Here is a 16,247-nt window from a genome sequence, read left to right as displayed (position 1 = left end):
TTTTGTAAATATGATTCTAGTTTAGTACATCAAATATTGCAAATATAATAATCGTAACATCCGTGCATGTATAATGTGACCCCGAGAAGTAAACAATTTGACATGGCCCCTTTATATCACTACGCATATCCGGTGCAAAGCTCCCATGATGCGCCCGGTGTGACGACACTTCCTGTAAAAACAGTCGACTCCGCCTGTGAGTGTGATAACAGCAGGTGAGTCACATTTCCTCACATTTTACTCACATATTAGTGGTTTTCTCTACTTTTTAACCTATTATGATGTTTATGGACCTTTAAGATACACCCAGGATAGGTAAGATGGCAAAGAAGTGCTGATATCATCATGATAATACGGAAATATACACGTCAGCTCACCTGATGAGTTATCATAATATAAGGTTCATGTTGTTGTTGTTTGTCTGTCAGTTTATCATATGACAGTTCGGTAAATATTGATATTTAGGGTGTGCAGACTCGGATATACCATGAAAACATTTTGGATTTCTAAGGTTTGTAGGTAGCTTTAAACGTGCTGTTGTTATGAATTTGATTGGGTACGTAAAACTAAAAGACAGACAAATTATACAGACATGTCTGTCAGGTGGTCTGATGATCTTGTGACCAGGATACAGGTGAACTCACTACAAACAAACCTGTGTCACTACAACATCAGTGGGAGAAATACTGGAAACAGGGGTGCCAAAGCTTTCGCACGAATCTCACGAGATTTGTACAAATTTTATGAGATACGCACGAGTCACTATTGAAAACGCACAAATCTTATGAAAAACAAACGAATCACTATGCGAATATGCACAAATCTTAATTTTTGTGACATGCAGTCTTTATATCCAAACCAGCCAACCGCTGCTTGGATCATGTGACAAAGCGGGATTATAAAATTTGTTCAAATGCTTTGGCACCCCTGGTAAATCTATCTAAGTTCGCAGGGATTTGATTTTGCTGTTCGTGGTGGTTTTGAGTTCGTTAACTCTGTGAGTCACATTGTCGCGGTGGTTCTGACCTTGTGTTGAAGCAGTCACCGTGAAAAACTACAAACATAAAACCACCACGGAAATTTCTGCATGTACAGAATCTGTATGAATGTCTGTGAGACTGTGACTCAGTAAGGACCTTATAATTTAGTTTCACTTTCAGTTCCCTTTATGGACAGAAATCTGATTAGGATGGATTCAATCGGGTCAGAGTTCTAACCCACAGACTCTCTGGTACCAAATATTGTCTCTCACAGTCATGTCTAGACTGACAAGTGTTTTCAGACCTCATTTTGGTTATATCATAGGAATATACATGTAGTTGGTAGAAATAATGCTATGCCATATTTATTTCTCAGGGCCAGACAATCAAGTCATTGGTAGGAAAATATGATTATGCATAGTTTTGTATTTCATGAGTTTGAATATTGATAGTTAAGAAATACAAAAGAAATGTTGTATGCTGCATACATAGTTGGTTGTTCAAATTTTTGGTTTTACATTGTACTTACAATTTTACCTGACCTTAAAGGTAACCTAAGCAATATTAGGGAGTTGCAAGTCATATTTTCAAAATTATTTTTTAGTGATTTCTATCCATAGGAAGTTTGAATATTTTCACCCTATCCCATTGCATATCGACCGTCATGGAGCAAAAATGCGATCATGTTGTTGCGTGGCGTGAACTCATTGAAAATCTGAGCACTTGCAGGCCAGCCATCATTTCAAATCTTCCGAGCATGCACGATTCTGACCGATAAGTCCCGAACGCTTCCAGAGAAATAATCACATGGTCATACTCAATGTGCTTGGGCATTGTGGCGTCACGCCCCCTGGAAGTTACCGAAAATTGTTGACAGAAAACGGTTATGGCTGGATTCTGGGCTGATTATTGGGTGGTGCAAATGTACCAATAAATAAGATATTTGTTTTGTGACTTCTTTCTGTGCTCTTATTAAACGCCCAAAGTATAAATTAATGATGAAAATGTGCTAATATCAGGCAGTTGATGTCAATTTCATATAGATTGCTTTATCCAGAATATTTCCAGTTTTACCCCCTGAAATCGCTTGATGCACCTTTAAGCAAATTGTTTGAAGGACAATTTCAATTTTCATGTTTGCCATGAAAATACAAGTCTCTAGATCTGTTGGGACTGATGAGTTACAATGCAGTTCCCAAAGTGCTTTCACTCTCAGTTTCCATGGTTACATGATCATGTGGTGAGATGTGGTGGGTCCTTCATTAGCCTTAATGGATCATGTGCTCTTGACTCATGCTGAAATGCGCAGGCCATTTCAACAAATTATGTTGTTTCTTGGACAAAAAAAAAACACAGCAAAGATATGATGTCCCTGTAGCTCATTTGATAGCAGCCTCGAGTTCAGCTCCTGGTTCCAATTAGTTGGAGAAGGGTAACCTGGTTGGAGCTGCATTTGTCTTTCAGAAGGGATGTAAAATGGGGGTCGTGCGATGACTGTGTTTAGTTTTTTGGTCACTATAGTTGTCGGCTTGTTTTCCTTCCTCCATTTTGTTTTGAAAGTCTGGGAAAGAGGAAATGGTGTTGATGTCATTACTTGTACGGTGTGGCCTTATTACATGTACATGTGTATTATTTAATATTTTCAGCAAAAACACATGGTGATACATGCATCTATATGTACATGATGTATACACAATTTGAAATTCTATATGCTGATGGTCTTGTTACAGTTTGCTGATCAACTTTCAAGTTCAACTTGAAGTAGCAGCCAGAGGTAGTACCGTAGAATATGGCAATGGTGCTCATCCCAGCCACAATGGCCTCAACTCCTGTACCAAGTAAGTATGAATTATCAGATTATAAGGCCACACCAATTTAATTTGTTGGTTCTCGGATCTTTTGAAAATATGCTTAAGTGGAAAAACATGTTGAAAAGAAAGCCAGAGGACCAGGTTTACACCTTGGGCGCACTCATTTTTATGGATAGAATACCGTCACATTCAAGTTCTCCTTCCTGCCCTCTGCTTGTATGTTTTCTGCTTGCTATATCATTATTTTGAAAAGTCAGAGAACCAAGGAATCAAATTGGTGTGGCCTAATCAGGACTAAACTGTACATGTACATATCAATTGTAATATACACTTAACACAAACAGTTCAGAAAGTTACGATTTGATTAGTCATTTCTCCATATTGTAACTTTATCAATTGTGTAGCATTATTGTTTTTGTTTATTGTTTATTTGCACATAAAAAACAAGTACATTTGCTGCAAACCTCCAAGGTTTTTCGAGGGTTTCCACTTAACTGCGATTGATTACTTGATAATAGTTGATCATTTTAACATGTACATGTATACATAAGTAAATTGATAACTTTTATGATAACAAAAAAGCTAATCATTATAGATAGATAAATAAATAAGGAAAACCAACAGAATAGCTAGCTAAAGAAATGATTCAATCAAAATTAATGACATATTAAATTTTACAGAAGTGAAAGAAAATCAAATTACGCATTCCATAACTGATAAGTTATTAAACAAACGTACAAAGTAGAATAACTACCAAATTATCTATCATTGGAAAGCTTGTTTCTTATTTCCCTTCACAATGATACCAAATTTGTCCTGATCCTACAAAATATACATTCAAAGGTTGAACACCGGGGCTTACTCTGCGAGTGCATCACAAAACAAAAGTGCCAAAATTGGTTGGTTCGCAGAACAAGTTAATACTAATAGTAATACTCAAAACATCTTGGAGTGATGTCTGTATCTTATCCAGTTGTAGAGATTGTTTACCAGGATGTCTAACCTTCATCAACATAGCCTATGCAGGGCTCAAAAGTCATTTTTGGAAATAGGTGCACTGGTGCACCCAACCCAAAAAAACCCAAAGGTGCACAGGAAGAATTTTGGATGCACCACATACATGTAGATTAAAGTTGAATGTCAGCAGAACATATTTACAAACTTTAAATTTAATGCTCCTAAGAACTTCTATCTGTAATTCTATAGCTAACCTTAAGTTTCAAACAAGACATCAAATAAAGTACAAAAGGTTATAATACTTTTCTGATAGCTACATTTCAAGAATATTCTGTATACTTAGTGTACAATAGTAGTAGTACCCTTATCCTATAGCCTACAAAAGATATCTAGGTCCACCAGTGCACCTATAGTCAAAAATTATGTGCACAGCTCCAAATTTTGGTTCACACAGGTGCACATGCACCCACTTTTTCGAGCCCTGATATATATATATATATGCCTTTTTACCATTCCCTTACATGTCACCAGCCTACCACAACATCACGGTAAACCCAACGGAGATGGTCGCTAACGACACCAACACAACGTCCCTCCCAGTGGAACCAGCCAAATGTTTCGAACCCCTTATCATGGAGATCAACAACTCAGGGTAAGGCTGGACTGCCTCCTTGTGTACACAGTAGGGGTGGATACCGGTTCGGCTCGATCAGGTTCGAGTCCAGGTTCAGGTCCAGAGGTTTAGGTTCAGGTCCGGACCTGAACCTAAACCTGATCCTGCCTAGTTGATATCTTAGTGTACTTAGGTAATATCAAACCAATAACTGGTCATGTATTTGAACGTTCAGGGTGCAAAATACTTTTTTGAGCCAGGTTGCCAAGTAATAGTCCTATTAATCAAAACTAACATCCTGGAATATAATTTCAAAAAAATTCATGCAAAATTATAGTCAGTGGTAAGCAAAAAAGCTCAGTAGTACAAAACACAAAAGCAGTATAGTATATCAAACAACTTTTTAAAAAGATTGAAGAAGTAATTCAGTTATAATGATAGTAGAGTTTGTAATGTAACAACAACAATAAAGGAAATTACTTAAGTTTGCCCCTACAGATAAACTATGACCAAAAAAACCTCCTTGCTATGACTGAAACATAGTGTTAGAATCATTATCAACCTATCATAAACCCGCAGTGTGACTAAGGGTCGCTAGAGGGCGGTAGTGTCACCACCATATTCCATATATGGAACATGCAAATGAGCTTGCATGCTCCTCTATAGGCAGCCATCTTTTGTTTTGCCCAGGGTTTGTTTTCGTCTTTTCCGGTTCAAATTCCATGATCTATGGAGGGTTTTGGGTGGTTCAAAACGAACAGGTGTTGATTTCTTTGTTTCAAGTGAAGATTTATCGAATTTTATGAGAGTGACAGTGTGTTTTTGTGAGTTTCCAGTGAGTTTTATGGGGATACATGATGCCGATTCGGCACCAACCTCGTGGCTGTGTGGTAACTTTTATGTGTTGTTTTTTTCGTAGCACATTTCAGTATCGACCTAAAACTGAACAAACAGCTATAGAAAGAGATGAATATGGACTTATTTTTGGCTAATCTAGTTTGATTCAAGGTTATTTTTCCCCTTCTGTGGCCAGAGTACTAAGGAGATGTCTAAATATTCTAATATTTCTACTTTGTTCCAAGTTCCGGGTTCAAAAAACCGGTTCACGACTTTCGGTTTTTTTGACCCGGTTCTTGCATGTTTTTCCGGTCCAAACCGGTCCAGTCGAACCGATATCCACCCCTAGTACACAGTGGTTAATGTTACCTCACACATGTCACAGGGAAGTAAAACCTGGAAAGCTTCTATGTGAAATATATTTTGTGCAGAAGAAAATGAGTATAGTCTGGATTCCAGCCCTTTAGCTTTAGTTGGGAAGCAACTGAGAGTGAATGAAAGAGTGTTGTAGAGCTAGAAAAAAGCTGGCCAGGCTCAATGAATCCTCTTCTTTTGGCTAATAACTGTAGAGCTATAATCATGATTTCACACAAAAAGGAAATAGATTTAGATGTTTCATGTAGATGTGGTGGGAAGTGACTACATAAAGATGTACTTGATTTTGTAGAGGAAAAAAAAACAGTAGTGGAAGTAGTTACAATTGTAGTTATGGTTTAAATTTCACACTTAGAAAAGCAAAGTTTGCTTCACCATGCAGCTAATTGTATGGGTGTATTGCATTCAGAAATATTGTGTTGCTGATGTGTCTTGTATCATTATGTGTTGTCCTGCAGAGTCCGAGTGTGGGATGTGGTCCTCCTGGTACCCAACCTGCTCTTCCTCCTCTTCCTCGTCATCCGCTTCCCCAAGGCCAAGGTCAAACTCAAGAACACTAACAGCCCCATCTTCAGAGCCTTCTACATACTGGTCAGTATTCAGTACCAGATTTTCATTTTTAGGCAACCACTTTCATTTTATTTCATCCAAAAGGAGTTATGATACAATGTACATAAATGTTTGGCTTGTCTGTGTGTCTGTCTACGTGTGTTTCTGATCAGTTTGCGTAGCAGTGTGGGTAAAGGGGTTGAAGTCTGCCGTCTCTGATTGCCTTGTTTGAACACCAGTAAAAAATCATGCTTCAACATTTTTGGCAGAATGTTTAACATATACCCGACTGGCAAGACAGTCGTGCCTAGGGCTGTGCACCTAAACTCTGGACCTGTGCCTGTATACATGTGAAAATTTGTCCCGACCTGTACATCAAGTGTGCATGATACTTAAACATACTGAAACATATAAATGGGCACCATTTCTTTAGACCTATGATAGGTACATGTAAATTTGCTGTCAGAGATGACGATTTTTCCATTCTTGCACTTGGAAATGTACTTTTTTCTTGATTAGAATATGTAAATCCTCAGTCTTTGTCAACGAGGAATGAGCAATCCACTACTTCTGTGGCGTCATGTTATGCAAATAGAACATGTGACTCGGTGAGCAGTGGATCATAAGTTTCACAACACATACATGTACATGTAGAGTCACCTGGACACTCAGTCTTACTGGACAAAGTAAGAATCTTAATGGACACAGAACCAGACTTTCTGGAACTGCTCAAAGAGGCACATCTGCCTAATGTAACGTCATACATGTAGAACTATTAGAAGCAATGGATTGCTCATTCCTTGACAAAGGTTGGAGTTGATTATATTCAGAAAAAAATTTCAGTAACATTTTTTTTTTTGACATTTGCAATTCAACTTTGATTGAAGTTGAGTTTGTTTCCTTCCCTCCAGGTTGTGATAGTTGCACTGATCAGTGTGTCCCGTTCTGTGGTGTCCATGACTGTCAACGCCACAGCAACGCTGGGGATCCTGACTGACAAGGTGTGAGCAGTATTTTGTTGTCAAAGTCGTTGTACAATTAGTGAGAGACCCTATCAAAAGACTAATTTGAATTGCAAAAGATAGTTTCATCGTAGGGGGAATTTTGCTCAGGAAATTTCCATGGCATCACACACTTCGAATCTGTAAAGAACACATTCAAACAACATTCCCCAAAACCAGACTGGTGTCACAGAGCCTATCTGGCGGGTATTCACTTCCCGCGGCTGGCCCAGCACCCAGACACCTGCCGTCAAATGATTCCGGACATCGCAATACAATGTCTGGTGCTATTTCCCTTCCTCACATACGTAAAAGAAACCGGCTTATTTTGTGTACAGTCAAACCTGCCTTGGCGACCACCTCTTCAACGCGACCACCTGGCCATGGCGACCGCTTTTTCTCGGTCCCGAAAATTGTCCCCAATGGCACAAGCATTAAGCGGCCTGCCCAAGGCGACCACCCGTCCAACGCGACCGCGACCGCCACGAATTGGGACCGCACAGAGTTCAATCCCTGCCCATGGTGACCGCGTTTTTCCAACGTGTGGTGACATCGGATTTTGCTGTCGGATTTCGCGGAAATGTTTTTAAGACTTTGACGGACAAAAATATATGAATAGCATCGATTTCTCCATTAAGTGTTTTATTAAAACGATCCTACTATAAAAATTGTAAATACAAACGGATTGTGAATAATCAAATATCGATGTTGTTGTGCCCATCGTAACCTTATAGTTTACCGCAAGCTTGGTTCGGTTTGAACTCAATTTTCAAAAAGATTACGTAGTGCATGGCGTCAAAAAGTAAGATTTCTCAGAAATTACTATCCATTTCTTGTATTTTCAACAAAAATGTGTCTCTGTCTTACTAAATTTCGCCGAAAAATGACTCCGCGGCGGAGGGCAAAACGTCGGCCGAGACATTCTGTTCCTTGGTCCTTGGCGCCATCTTTGTTTCAGCGCGGCATAACGCTGACTTTTCTAAAACACGACGCTTCTGAGTATAAATATTTAGAATGCTCTCGTTCTTGATGAAAATCAATATTCTTATTTTCTTGTTATTTACATGACTGACCCACAGATCTTTATTGGGCGCTGCTTGCTTGTAATCGCCGACGCTGTGCATTCTGCTCCACTGTTACCTTTCGATGCTGTGTGAGCTCGGCGGCGGTATCACAACTTTCCGTTTTCATCCTTCAGTTGTCAGTTCGAAAACTTTTTGCCGCTTTAATCCAGCGGTCGGCGCCCAAAAGAAGACTGGGGTCAGCAGGTGTTTTCTAGGGATTTGTCTTAGGCCTTAAAACCTAGATTTTATATGTGTGTATGTGTGTGTGTGTGTGTGTACTCTTAATTTAACGTAACGTGTGAATGCGGGAGAGCGCTGCGAGATCATCGAGGCAGACATTGTTTTTAGTCAAAATTATGACGAACATTTGTCCACGATGTAACGGTATACAAATATTACAACGATAACAGAAAATGAAATTTCTGGAGGATCTTTCTGTCAATGAGAATTGAACCTGGTGGGCGTAATGCTGTCTAAAATCACATAATTTTCCATCCATCTACACTGTATAGAACACCTCGACCTGGAAACATGTTATGATTGGAATCCTCTTCATGGCGACCACCTGTCCATCGCGACCGTTTTTGCTCGGTCCCCCGGGTGGTCGCCTTGGGCAGGTTTGACTGTACTTATCTGTCGTAAATCAGACAGATTGTAATCAAACACCAGCTTCCTCTGGGTTTTGGGAATGTCGTTCGAACTCAATCTTTTTTTTACGGACATGCGCGGTGACAAAGACAGTTTGTGAACAATATCCCCCCTATATGAAGAAACCAGATCAAATTTGTCTATTGTCTGCATACAGGTACTTTTTGTATCCGCTATTCTTCAGAAATAATGCATGTGTCTTGCACCAAAGTTCCTTTGGTGTTGACTTACCATATTATCTTTAATCCTCTGCACAATGTCATGATTTCATAGTATATATCATTGACATTTACATACTGCCATCACAAGTTATTGACTTTGACATGCTCAACCATTTTTCCAGTAACTGTTATATATCTCGTGTACTAGTATTGACAGGCTCTGCCAGTTCATTCTAGTGACACTGAAGACAAGTGGTGGATGTCACTTGAAATATCTGGAAGTGATATCCGCATCTTATCTAGTTGTAGAACTGTCTTGAAACATGTGTCTTACTCTTCCATGTCTGTCCCTCTCAGATCCTGTGGATCGTGCTGAGATTTTTCCTGCTGGGAACAGAGATGAGTGTGGTGGTGTTTGGTCTAATGTTTGGTAAGTAGAACGTACATGTATGATGACACTCCAGGCTTGTTGTCACTGAGATGACTTGCCGTCTTGTAAAGTATGATGTTATAAGCCATAGCCCTTTTGTATTTTTCTTAAAATGTTATGTTTCTATATACTTTTCGTCATTGTTACGTCCTGTGTAGGATTACATGTAGCTTTCCATCACCTAAAAAAGTACATTTAAAGTTACAGAAACTTCAAACAGCAACATTATCTTTAGACGTACCAGTAGTATGTATTATATGACAGTCCCTTTACAATGATAATATTTATGCCCTCCAGGTGTTCATAGTGATGAAGATATATGAAAGCTATGAAAGAGAGATAGTAATACTTTCTACAAATAGGTAGACAAGTATCTTTGCAAACTGAAAATGGCCTATTTATTTAATAACTGTTAAACCCTGTTGTGTTTATTGCCCCCCTCCAGGTCACCTAGACAGCAGATCCAGTATAAAAAGAGTCCTGCTCGTCACATGCTTTCTGGCACTTGTGTATTCAGTCACACAGGTGAGCATCTCCCCACTGCAATTTCTGTTCCAGTCTTACCAATTCAGCACTGTAAGTCAATGTGCACACGAAAACAGTCACTCAAGCAGCTCACTATATAGATACATTTTGGAAATGGTCAGACATTTTAGGAAATATCCAGTACTGTACCTTTGGTCAGTGACTGGTGAAAAGTAATTGATGCTACCAGAATGAAATGTCAGGCCATTCCTAAGATCTATTTAGTTACTTGAGTAACTGTTCTCTTGCACATCTTATTATATGTACCTGGATGTCTATCTCCATTGACATATGTCAATGTAAATGCTACAATTTGGAAGGACAGGAACTCCTTTCTGAAATGAATGACAAGAAATTCTGGAGGACCAACTTCTCTTGCTGCACCTCGTAAGAGGAGGAACGATGATGATGATGATGAAATGCTACAGTCAGAACTGCCCAAGAAGACCACTGAGGGGGCTGATAAAATCTGGTCTATGCATGTGGACAAGTGGTAATTATAGACAGGATTCTTAAAGGCAACCAAAGCAATATTATGGCCAAAAATGAAAATAAAAAAATGCTGAAATCTTGATGGTAGTAACATGTACTAACAATTATTTAGCACATTTGCCTAATAACACTTTGACCATTTAAAAACCGTGCAAAAAAATGTCATACGATGATTCCCTTAGTTTCGCGATCCTACAACAACCCTGGCAACGATTTTCAGTGAGTTCTCACATCACAACGACGTCATATTTTTGCATGATGGACATCGCTATACATTGGGATAGTGTTGTTTGAACTAATCATGTACTATAGAAATGACTAAATAAATTGACTTTCAAGATCCGATTTTTGGGCCCTAATATTGCTTAGGTTTTCTTTAATGCCTGCATCAATAGAAATAGAATAGAGAAATGTGTATGAGGGACCAGCAAAAAGTGGTCACATTGGCCAGGTGGTCCTTACATGTACATGTACAACGTACATGTATGTAGAGAGGGCCTGGTTTGACTTTTATGGTATCATGGCATGTTGTTTTATTATCTTGTCAGTGAGCCTCGGCAGTTTGTTAAAAGGTGTAATGTTCTTGATGTATATAATTCTATACAAACATGTATGTTCTGTCCTGTGCAGGGGGTTTTGGAGTTTGTCCTGCCTGATACCCGGTTCAGACTACAGGATGAAAACTACAGCCTGTTTGGACACGGAGGGATGATCTTCTGGTTCACCAGCTCATGTCTATTCTCTCTGGTAAGGCTAGATCTCCTAGTGTTTCTGATCAAGTCCATGCCACTGCACATTTTAGGCTCAAAATACTGGGTACATGATATCATGATAATTATGCACTTTTTTGCACCTAAAATTGGACCTGTGCACCTAATTTTTGAATGTTAGTGCACCAATGCATCTGTAGATACTTTTTGTGGGCTGTATGAGAGAGGTACTATTGTACACTAGTATACAGAATATTCTTGAAGTTTCAGTACTTGTATCAGAAAAAGCATCATAGCCTTTGTTGCACTTGTTTGAAATTTTGAAGTTAGCTATAGAATTTCAGATTGAAGTTCCTAAGAGAGCCAGTAGGGTTTTAATTATGTTTTGCTGCCATTCTACTTTTATCTTATGTTGCGCACCCGAAATTCTTTCTGTGCACCTAAATATTTAGGTTGGCGCACCAGTGCACCTATTCCCAAAATGATTTCAAGCCCAGTTTATCATACTTACATCATCCATTGATATGATACAAACGGTTACAAACCCAATGCCTCTTTCTTCATATGATGAACTCTGAGAAGGGTATGTCTTGATAAATTCTCTTTTTCCACACAGGTTTATGTTGGGATCTGTATCTTGCCATTCACACCTTTGAAAGAAAGGTTTCAGCTACCAGGTAAGTTTGTAAACGTTCATGAACACAACCAATTTTTTCTCACTATGCCCCAAATGTGTATTGTTTACACTAGATGTTGGCATCGAAAAGAAATGTACAGAATCTGATATAGAGCACTAGACTGTAAAATTGCTCTGTTAGTAGGTCTTCAAGCTTGCCTTAGAAATCAATCAAAGTGAACCTTAACCTTGTAATAGAGAAATTTGAACCACACAAACTGTTGTCATCGCGCACGTCGATAAAGAAAATAACGTGTTCGAACGACCGCGTTCATTTTTTTCAAAGTCCCCCATGAGTAAACCAGTTTGTGTGGTTTAAATTCATCTGTTGCAGTGTTGTCTGAAAGCTGTCTCATGTTGCAGATAGCCATGGTTGGACACTTACCCTGTTTTTTTTCCAGCTAAGAAGTCATTTTACCTGTACTGTGTGGCGCTGGCCGTGTTAAATGTGACCCAGGCCACCGGCAGTATGCTGCTGTATTGTGACATCTGGAATGGCCTCTGGTAAGAACATGTCCTTCTTCTATGTGTTATACCTTTAAGAGGAGCATTATTCAGAGATTTTCCATTGAGAATTTGCAACTTACCTTACAAATGTTGGACCATTTCTCTTACTCTCCTTGGTATTCTGATCTACTGATTACTTCTGGTGTGTGGTTATAGATTTTCAATATTGTTAGTGTCTTGAACTTAAACTTAAAGTGAATGCTTTTTCATGTTAAAAGTTAGATGATACTGATTATAGAAAAAAGATGATTGTGGTATTGAATTAGATAATTTACATTCCAGCTTCAAACATCATATGTATGCTACATAATCTTGATACTTATGTATTACATGTATGATATGATATTGTTTCCCCCAGTGTTGTTGATGCCACCACCCTTGCCTACTTCACCTGTTTTGCACCTCTGGTGTACTGGACATTCCTTAGTGAGTTCTTTGGGTAAGTCTAACCGGACATTCCTTGGTTAGCTCTTTAGGGATTTGATAAATTAGAGTTATGTCCAAGTGTCAAACTACACACCTGAAAATCATTTCTATTCAAACAATCTAACACATACAAGAAAAAAATTTCATAGTGTCATAACCTTCTGAGCATCCCTGTAAATAAGCCAAGTAACACAGAAGCAAGTAACATCCACTAGTAAAATGATAACTAACGCCTCTGTTACACATCAAGGATCTTTACACGACTTTATTCCCGTCTACTCCCAAGGTCGGCGCATGGTTGAGAGCAGCCTGGAATCCATCCTACTCTAACTCCAGTTCACTCCTCTGATTGTAGAATTCTACTTTGAATTTTCAAAATTTGTAGTTGGCTGGTACAGATAACGTTTAAAGACTAGTAGGCATCCATACCAACCAACTCCCAACCACAGATTACTAACTCCCAACCATGAGAAGGTAAGGAGACCATGGTCAGCTATGTGTGATGGGCTGAATGTATTTTGCGCCACATTTCATAACCATTAACCATAGCATCCCCCCCTTCACAGGGACCCCCGGCCCACCTCCCTGAACTTCTCCTACAAGGCACAGGAGGACGAACCAGACGACGTCCACCTGCCCCAGTCCTACACCAACCTCAAACTCCCCGACCCCTCCGCCATCAACTACTCCTACGACGACACGCAGATTGACCAGTCGGGATCGCCCGACGTCGTCGTGACCAAGACCAACACGGGCAGTCTGGAGAGATGGCAGTACATCAGCAGCTGAGGGAGTCTGGGATCGTTATTTTAAAAATCCAACATAGTATTGGTCTTGTGAGTGGTCAAGTCATTTGCAAGTACAGTCAAACCTGTCTGTAGTGACCACTCAAGGGATGTTAAGACAATGAGCACACCTGACAGGTGGTCACAACAGAGAGGACTATTAATGTGTGGGTCAATGGAAAAGATATTCAAATGTCCAGTAAGTGGCCACAGTGGCCAGGTGGTCCTTATGCAGAGGTGGTCACTTGTACAGGTTTTTTTTTAAGCACAACCGCACCCAATGTTGTCACCAACAATTCAGCTGCTTCCATCAGTATGATGGATAGATCTCTGTTACTCCTTACGAAAGCAGCTGAAAAACACCCAAAAGGTTGGTGAAGTTGACTGTGGTTGTGCTGAAGGAGCGTAACTTGTAAATAGCAATGCTGTGCTTGTAAATGACATCACAGCTGAAAGATAGCTGCTTCTGCCATCTTGGTGAGTGGAAGGATGGAAGTAAGTTTAAATGTCCAGACGTCAAACAATTCTGAGAGAGAAAAAAAGTCATTGTATGGTGCTACCTTAACACACCCTCCTTTATCAGTGCTGAAGCCCGCTCGGAAAATGTTCGGCAAACCCTCCCGGTCTCAGCCCCGATCTTTTGAACGGAGATTTTGGCTTCTGGGGGCGTCACTGACAGTTGCTCATCAATAATTAATGAGGTAGCCTTATTTAGCACAAAGTCGTTAGTTGCTCATGAATAATTAAGTAGCGATGTAAGACGTAAGCTAATTGGCTGATAGCTTCCCAGCATCCTTTGCGGCTTTGCTAGAGATGATCTTTAGCAAACCCTCTGATTGGCTGAAAGCTGTTTGGTGGTGACGTCGCCAGAATCGTGTTCAGGGGTTCGGAAGGGCAGGGCCGCTATGGGAGGTAACGAACATATCGGGTCTGCTGGGAGGATGCCTTAACATGCAGTGGCTAAAAGTGTGGGCATGTTGGGTTTGAAAAAATTGAAGACTAGACTATTGTAACATTCCTCTTACAAGATCTTACAAGACCTATCTTGTAATCTCCCAACATGATACATGTTAGATTACAACAGTCATGTAACTGCAAATGCCTTATATGGTTACTATCCAAGCAGTGACGATAATTTTAGGTACCATAACACACTGAGACACTGGAGTACAGAGTTGGAAATAAGAACATTAGGTGTGGAGACCCTGGAGGAAGTTGTTTAGTTGAGAGATTGATAAGAATGTATATTTAAAATTGTATAAAGCCATGAATATGTGTAAAAGGAAAATTGTGCAATATTCATGTTTGAATTGTAAGAAGTATTTTAGTGAGAAAGTATGTTGTCTTTAAGTAATACGTATATAACATTTAAGTGGACCAACTTAGTCAAGCAGTATGCTATATGTTCGATAAATTGTGACTACATTGTAACTGTTCTTTGCCAGGAGTACAACAAAACTACTGTAAAAACAGGCTTCTCAGATATGTAATCTTACTATACACATTTTCCATTGTGTATATAACTATGTGAACCAAACTGGCCAAGGCAAGTGTTACTTGAACTTCCCAAAAATAATTGTTTTATATTCAATCTTCATGAAAAGTGTGTATAAATATTGTTTTCATTTGATTTAGATAAAAATGTGGTACAATCTTATATTGTGTCAAATCTTATAAAAATGGGAAGTTTCCAATGACATGTTGAACATTTGATATTCTTGTATGTGACACTGTGGAAAAGTTGAGAGTGGTCTTTCATAGGTTTGAGTTTACCTAGAAGGGTACGAGTTAGAAAAAATGGAAAAACAATTTCCATAGCTCCTTGTTTCGTCAGTGTATGTCATTCAATAACTTACGGATGTTAAATATTTCAAATACCGTATTTTCTCCACTTAAGTACGCACTTTTGAAACTGTCACATTTCAACTGTGACATCGGCCAGGAGAAGGGGTGCGTACTTTATTCGGGGTTCCTCATTGTACGTTTCAAGGCCGCAAATTTGCCTGGCACTTTGGTCGAACCGAGGTGCGTACTTTAATTAGGGTGCGTACGTTAATCGCGAAAATACGTTACGTTGTAGTGTACACATCATAGTGTAAATGGAAACCCTTTAAGTTTTAGTAAAGAGTACTTGCCATAACCTAGAATTGAAATTCAACTTTCAGGAAGTCAAGTTTGTTGTGTATCTTGTCAAAGATAAGATGATACATGTAAATGTTTTCTTTGTTTAATGTGGAAACAACCAGTAGTATGTGAGAAGCTTATAGTAGCATGTGACAAACAGTTATCAAGATAGCAAGAAGTACTCAAGATATCCAAAGCTTTGCATTTACAGAACTGTGATTTATTTTTAATGAAAAACAAAAAGATTGTATTATTGTTATACTGCTGTTGTTGCTTCTATATTTGTAAGAGATACTTAAGTAAGATGTTTAATCAAGATGTTGAACTGTGCATTTTTCGTGTATTTATGGTTCTTTTCTGCTGTATGCTTTAATTAGAAAGATCGTTAAGTTGTGCCATATGTATGTATCATGCTATTATGATTTTCCTACTCTCTGTAGTATGGGAGTATCCAAGTACAACTTGATGAAGGTACAAATATACAAGACAGCACTGGCCGCATGACTGTACAGTTGAACATAAACTTGCCACGTTCTTTACTGTTAAGTAATATTTTGCAGAACACACAACATTCCA

General features: G+C 39.1%; 1 protein-coding gene across 1 annotated transcript; it reads left to right on the top strand.

Annotated features, from left to right (window-relative positions):
• Window positions 1-97: 97 nt before the first annotated feature.
• Window positions 98-16,194, top strand: LOC136435728 (transmembrane protein adipocyte-associated 1 homolog). The gene is made up of 12 exons (XM_066429411.1): window positions 98-215; window positions 2,711-2,818; window positions 4,280-4,400; window positions 6,032-6,164; window positions 7,034-7,123; window positions 9,354-9,426; window positions 9,872-9,951; window positions 11,074-11,190; window positions 11,770-11,830; window positions 12,231-12,333; window positions 12,695-12,775; window positions 13,329-16,194. The coding sequence occupies exons 2-12, from the start codon at window positions 2,770-2,772 to the stop codon at window positions 13,549-13,551; spliced, it is 1,131 nt and encodes a 376-aa protein (XP_066285508.1). The 5' UTR covers window positions 98-215; window positions 2,711-2,769; the 3' UTR covers window positions 13,552-16,194.
• Window positions 16,195-16,247: the final 53 nt, after the last annotated feature.

The sequence above is a fragment of the Branchiostoma lanceolatum genome, chromosome 5 (assembly GCF_035083965.1).
Source record: "Branchiostoma lanceolatum isolate klBraLanc5 chromosome 5, klBraLanc5.hap2, whole genome shotgun sequence".
Taxonomy (NCBI): Eukaryota; Metazoa; Chordata; class Leptocardii; order Amphioxiformes; family Branchiostomatidae; genus Branchiostoma; species Branchiostoma lanceolatum.
This window is presented reverse-complemented; position numbering and strand designations above follow the sequence as displayed.

What these genes read in the sequence shown, in the direction of transcription:
- LOC136435728 (XM_066429411.1), top strand. Translation starts at nt 2,770, where the DNA reads ATGGCAATGGTGCTCATCCCAGCCACAATGGCCTCAACTCCTGTACCA. An exon ending in ATGGAGATCAACAACTCAGG is followed by an intron (nt 4,401 to 6,031) that starts GTAAGGCTGGAC and finishes GTTGTCCTGCAG; the next exon opens with AGTCCGAGTGTGGGATGTGG. An exon ending in AGAAAGGTTTCAGCTACCAG is followed by an intron (nt 11,831 to 12,230) that starts GTAAGTTTGTAA and finishes TTTTTTTTCCAG; the next exon opens with CTAAGAAGTCATTTTACCTG.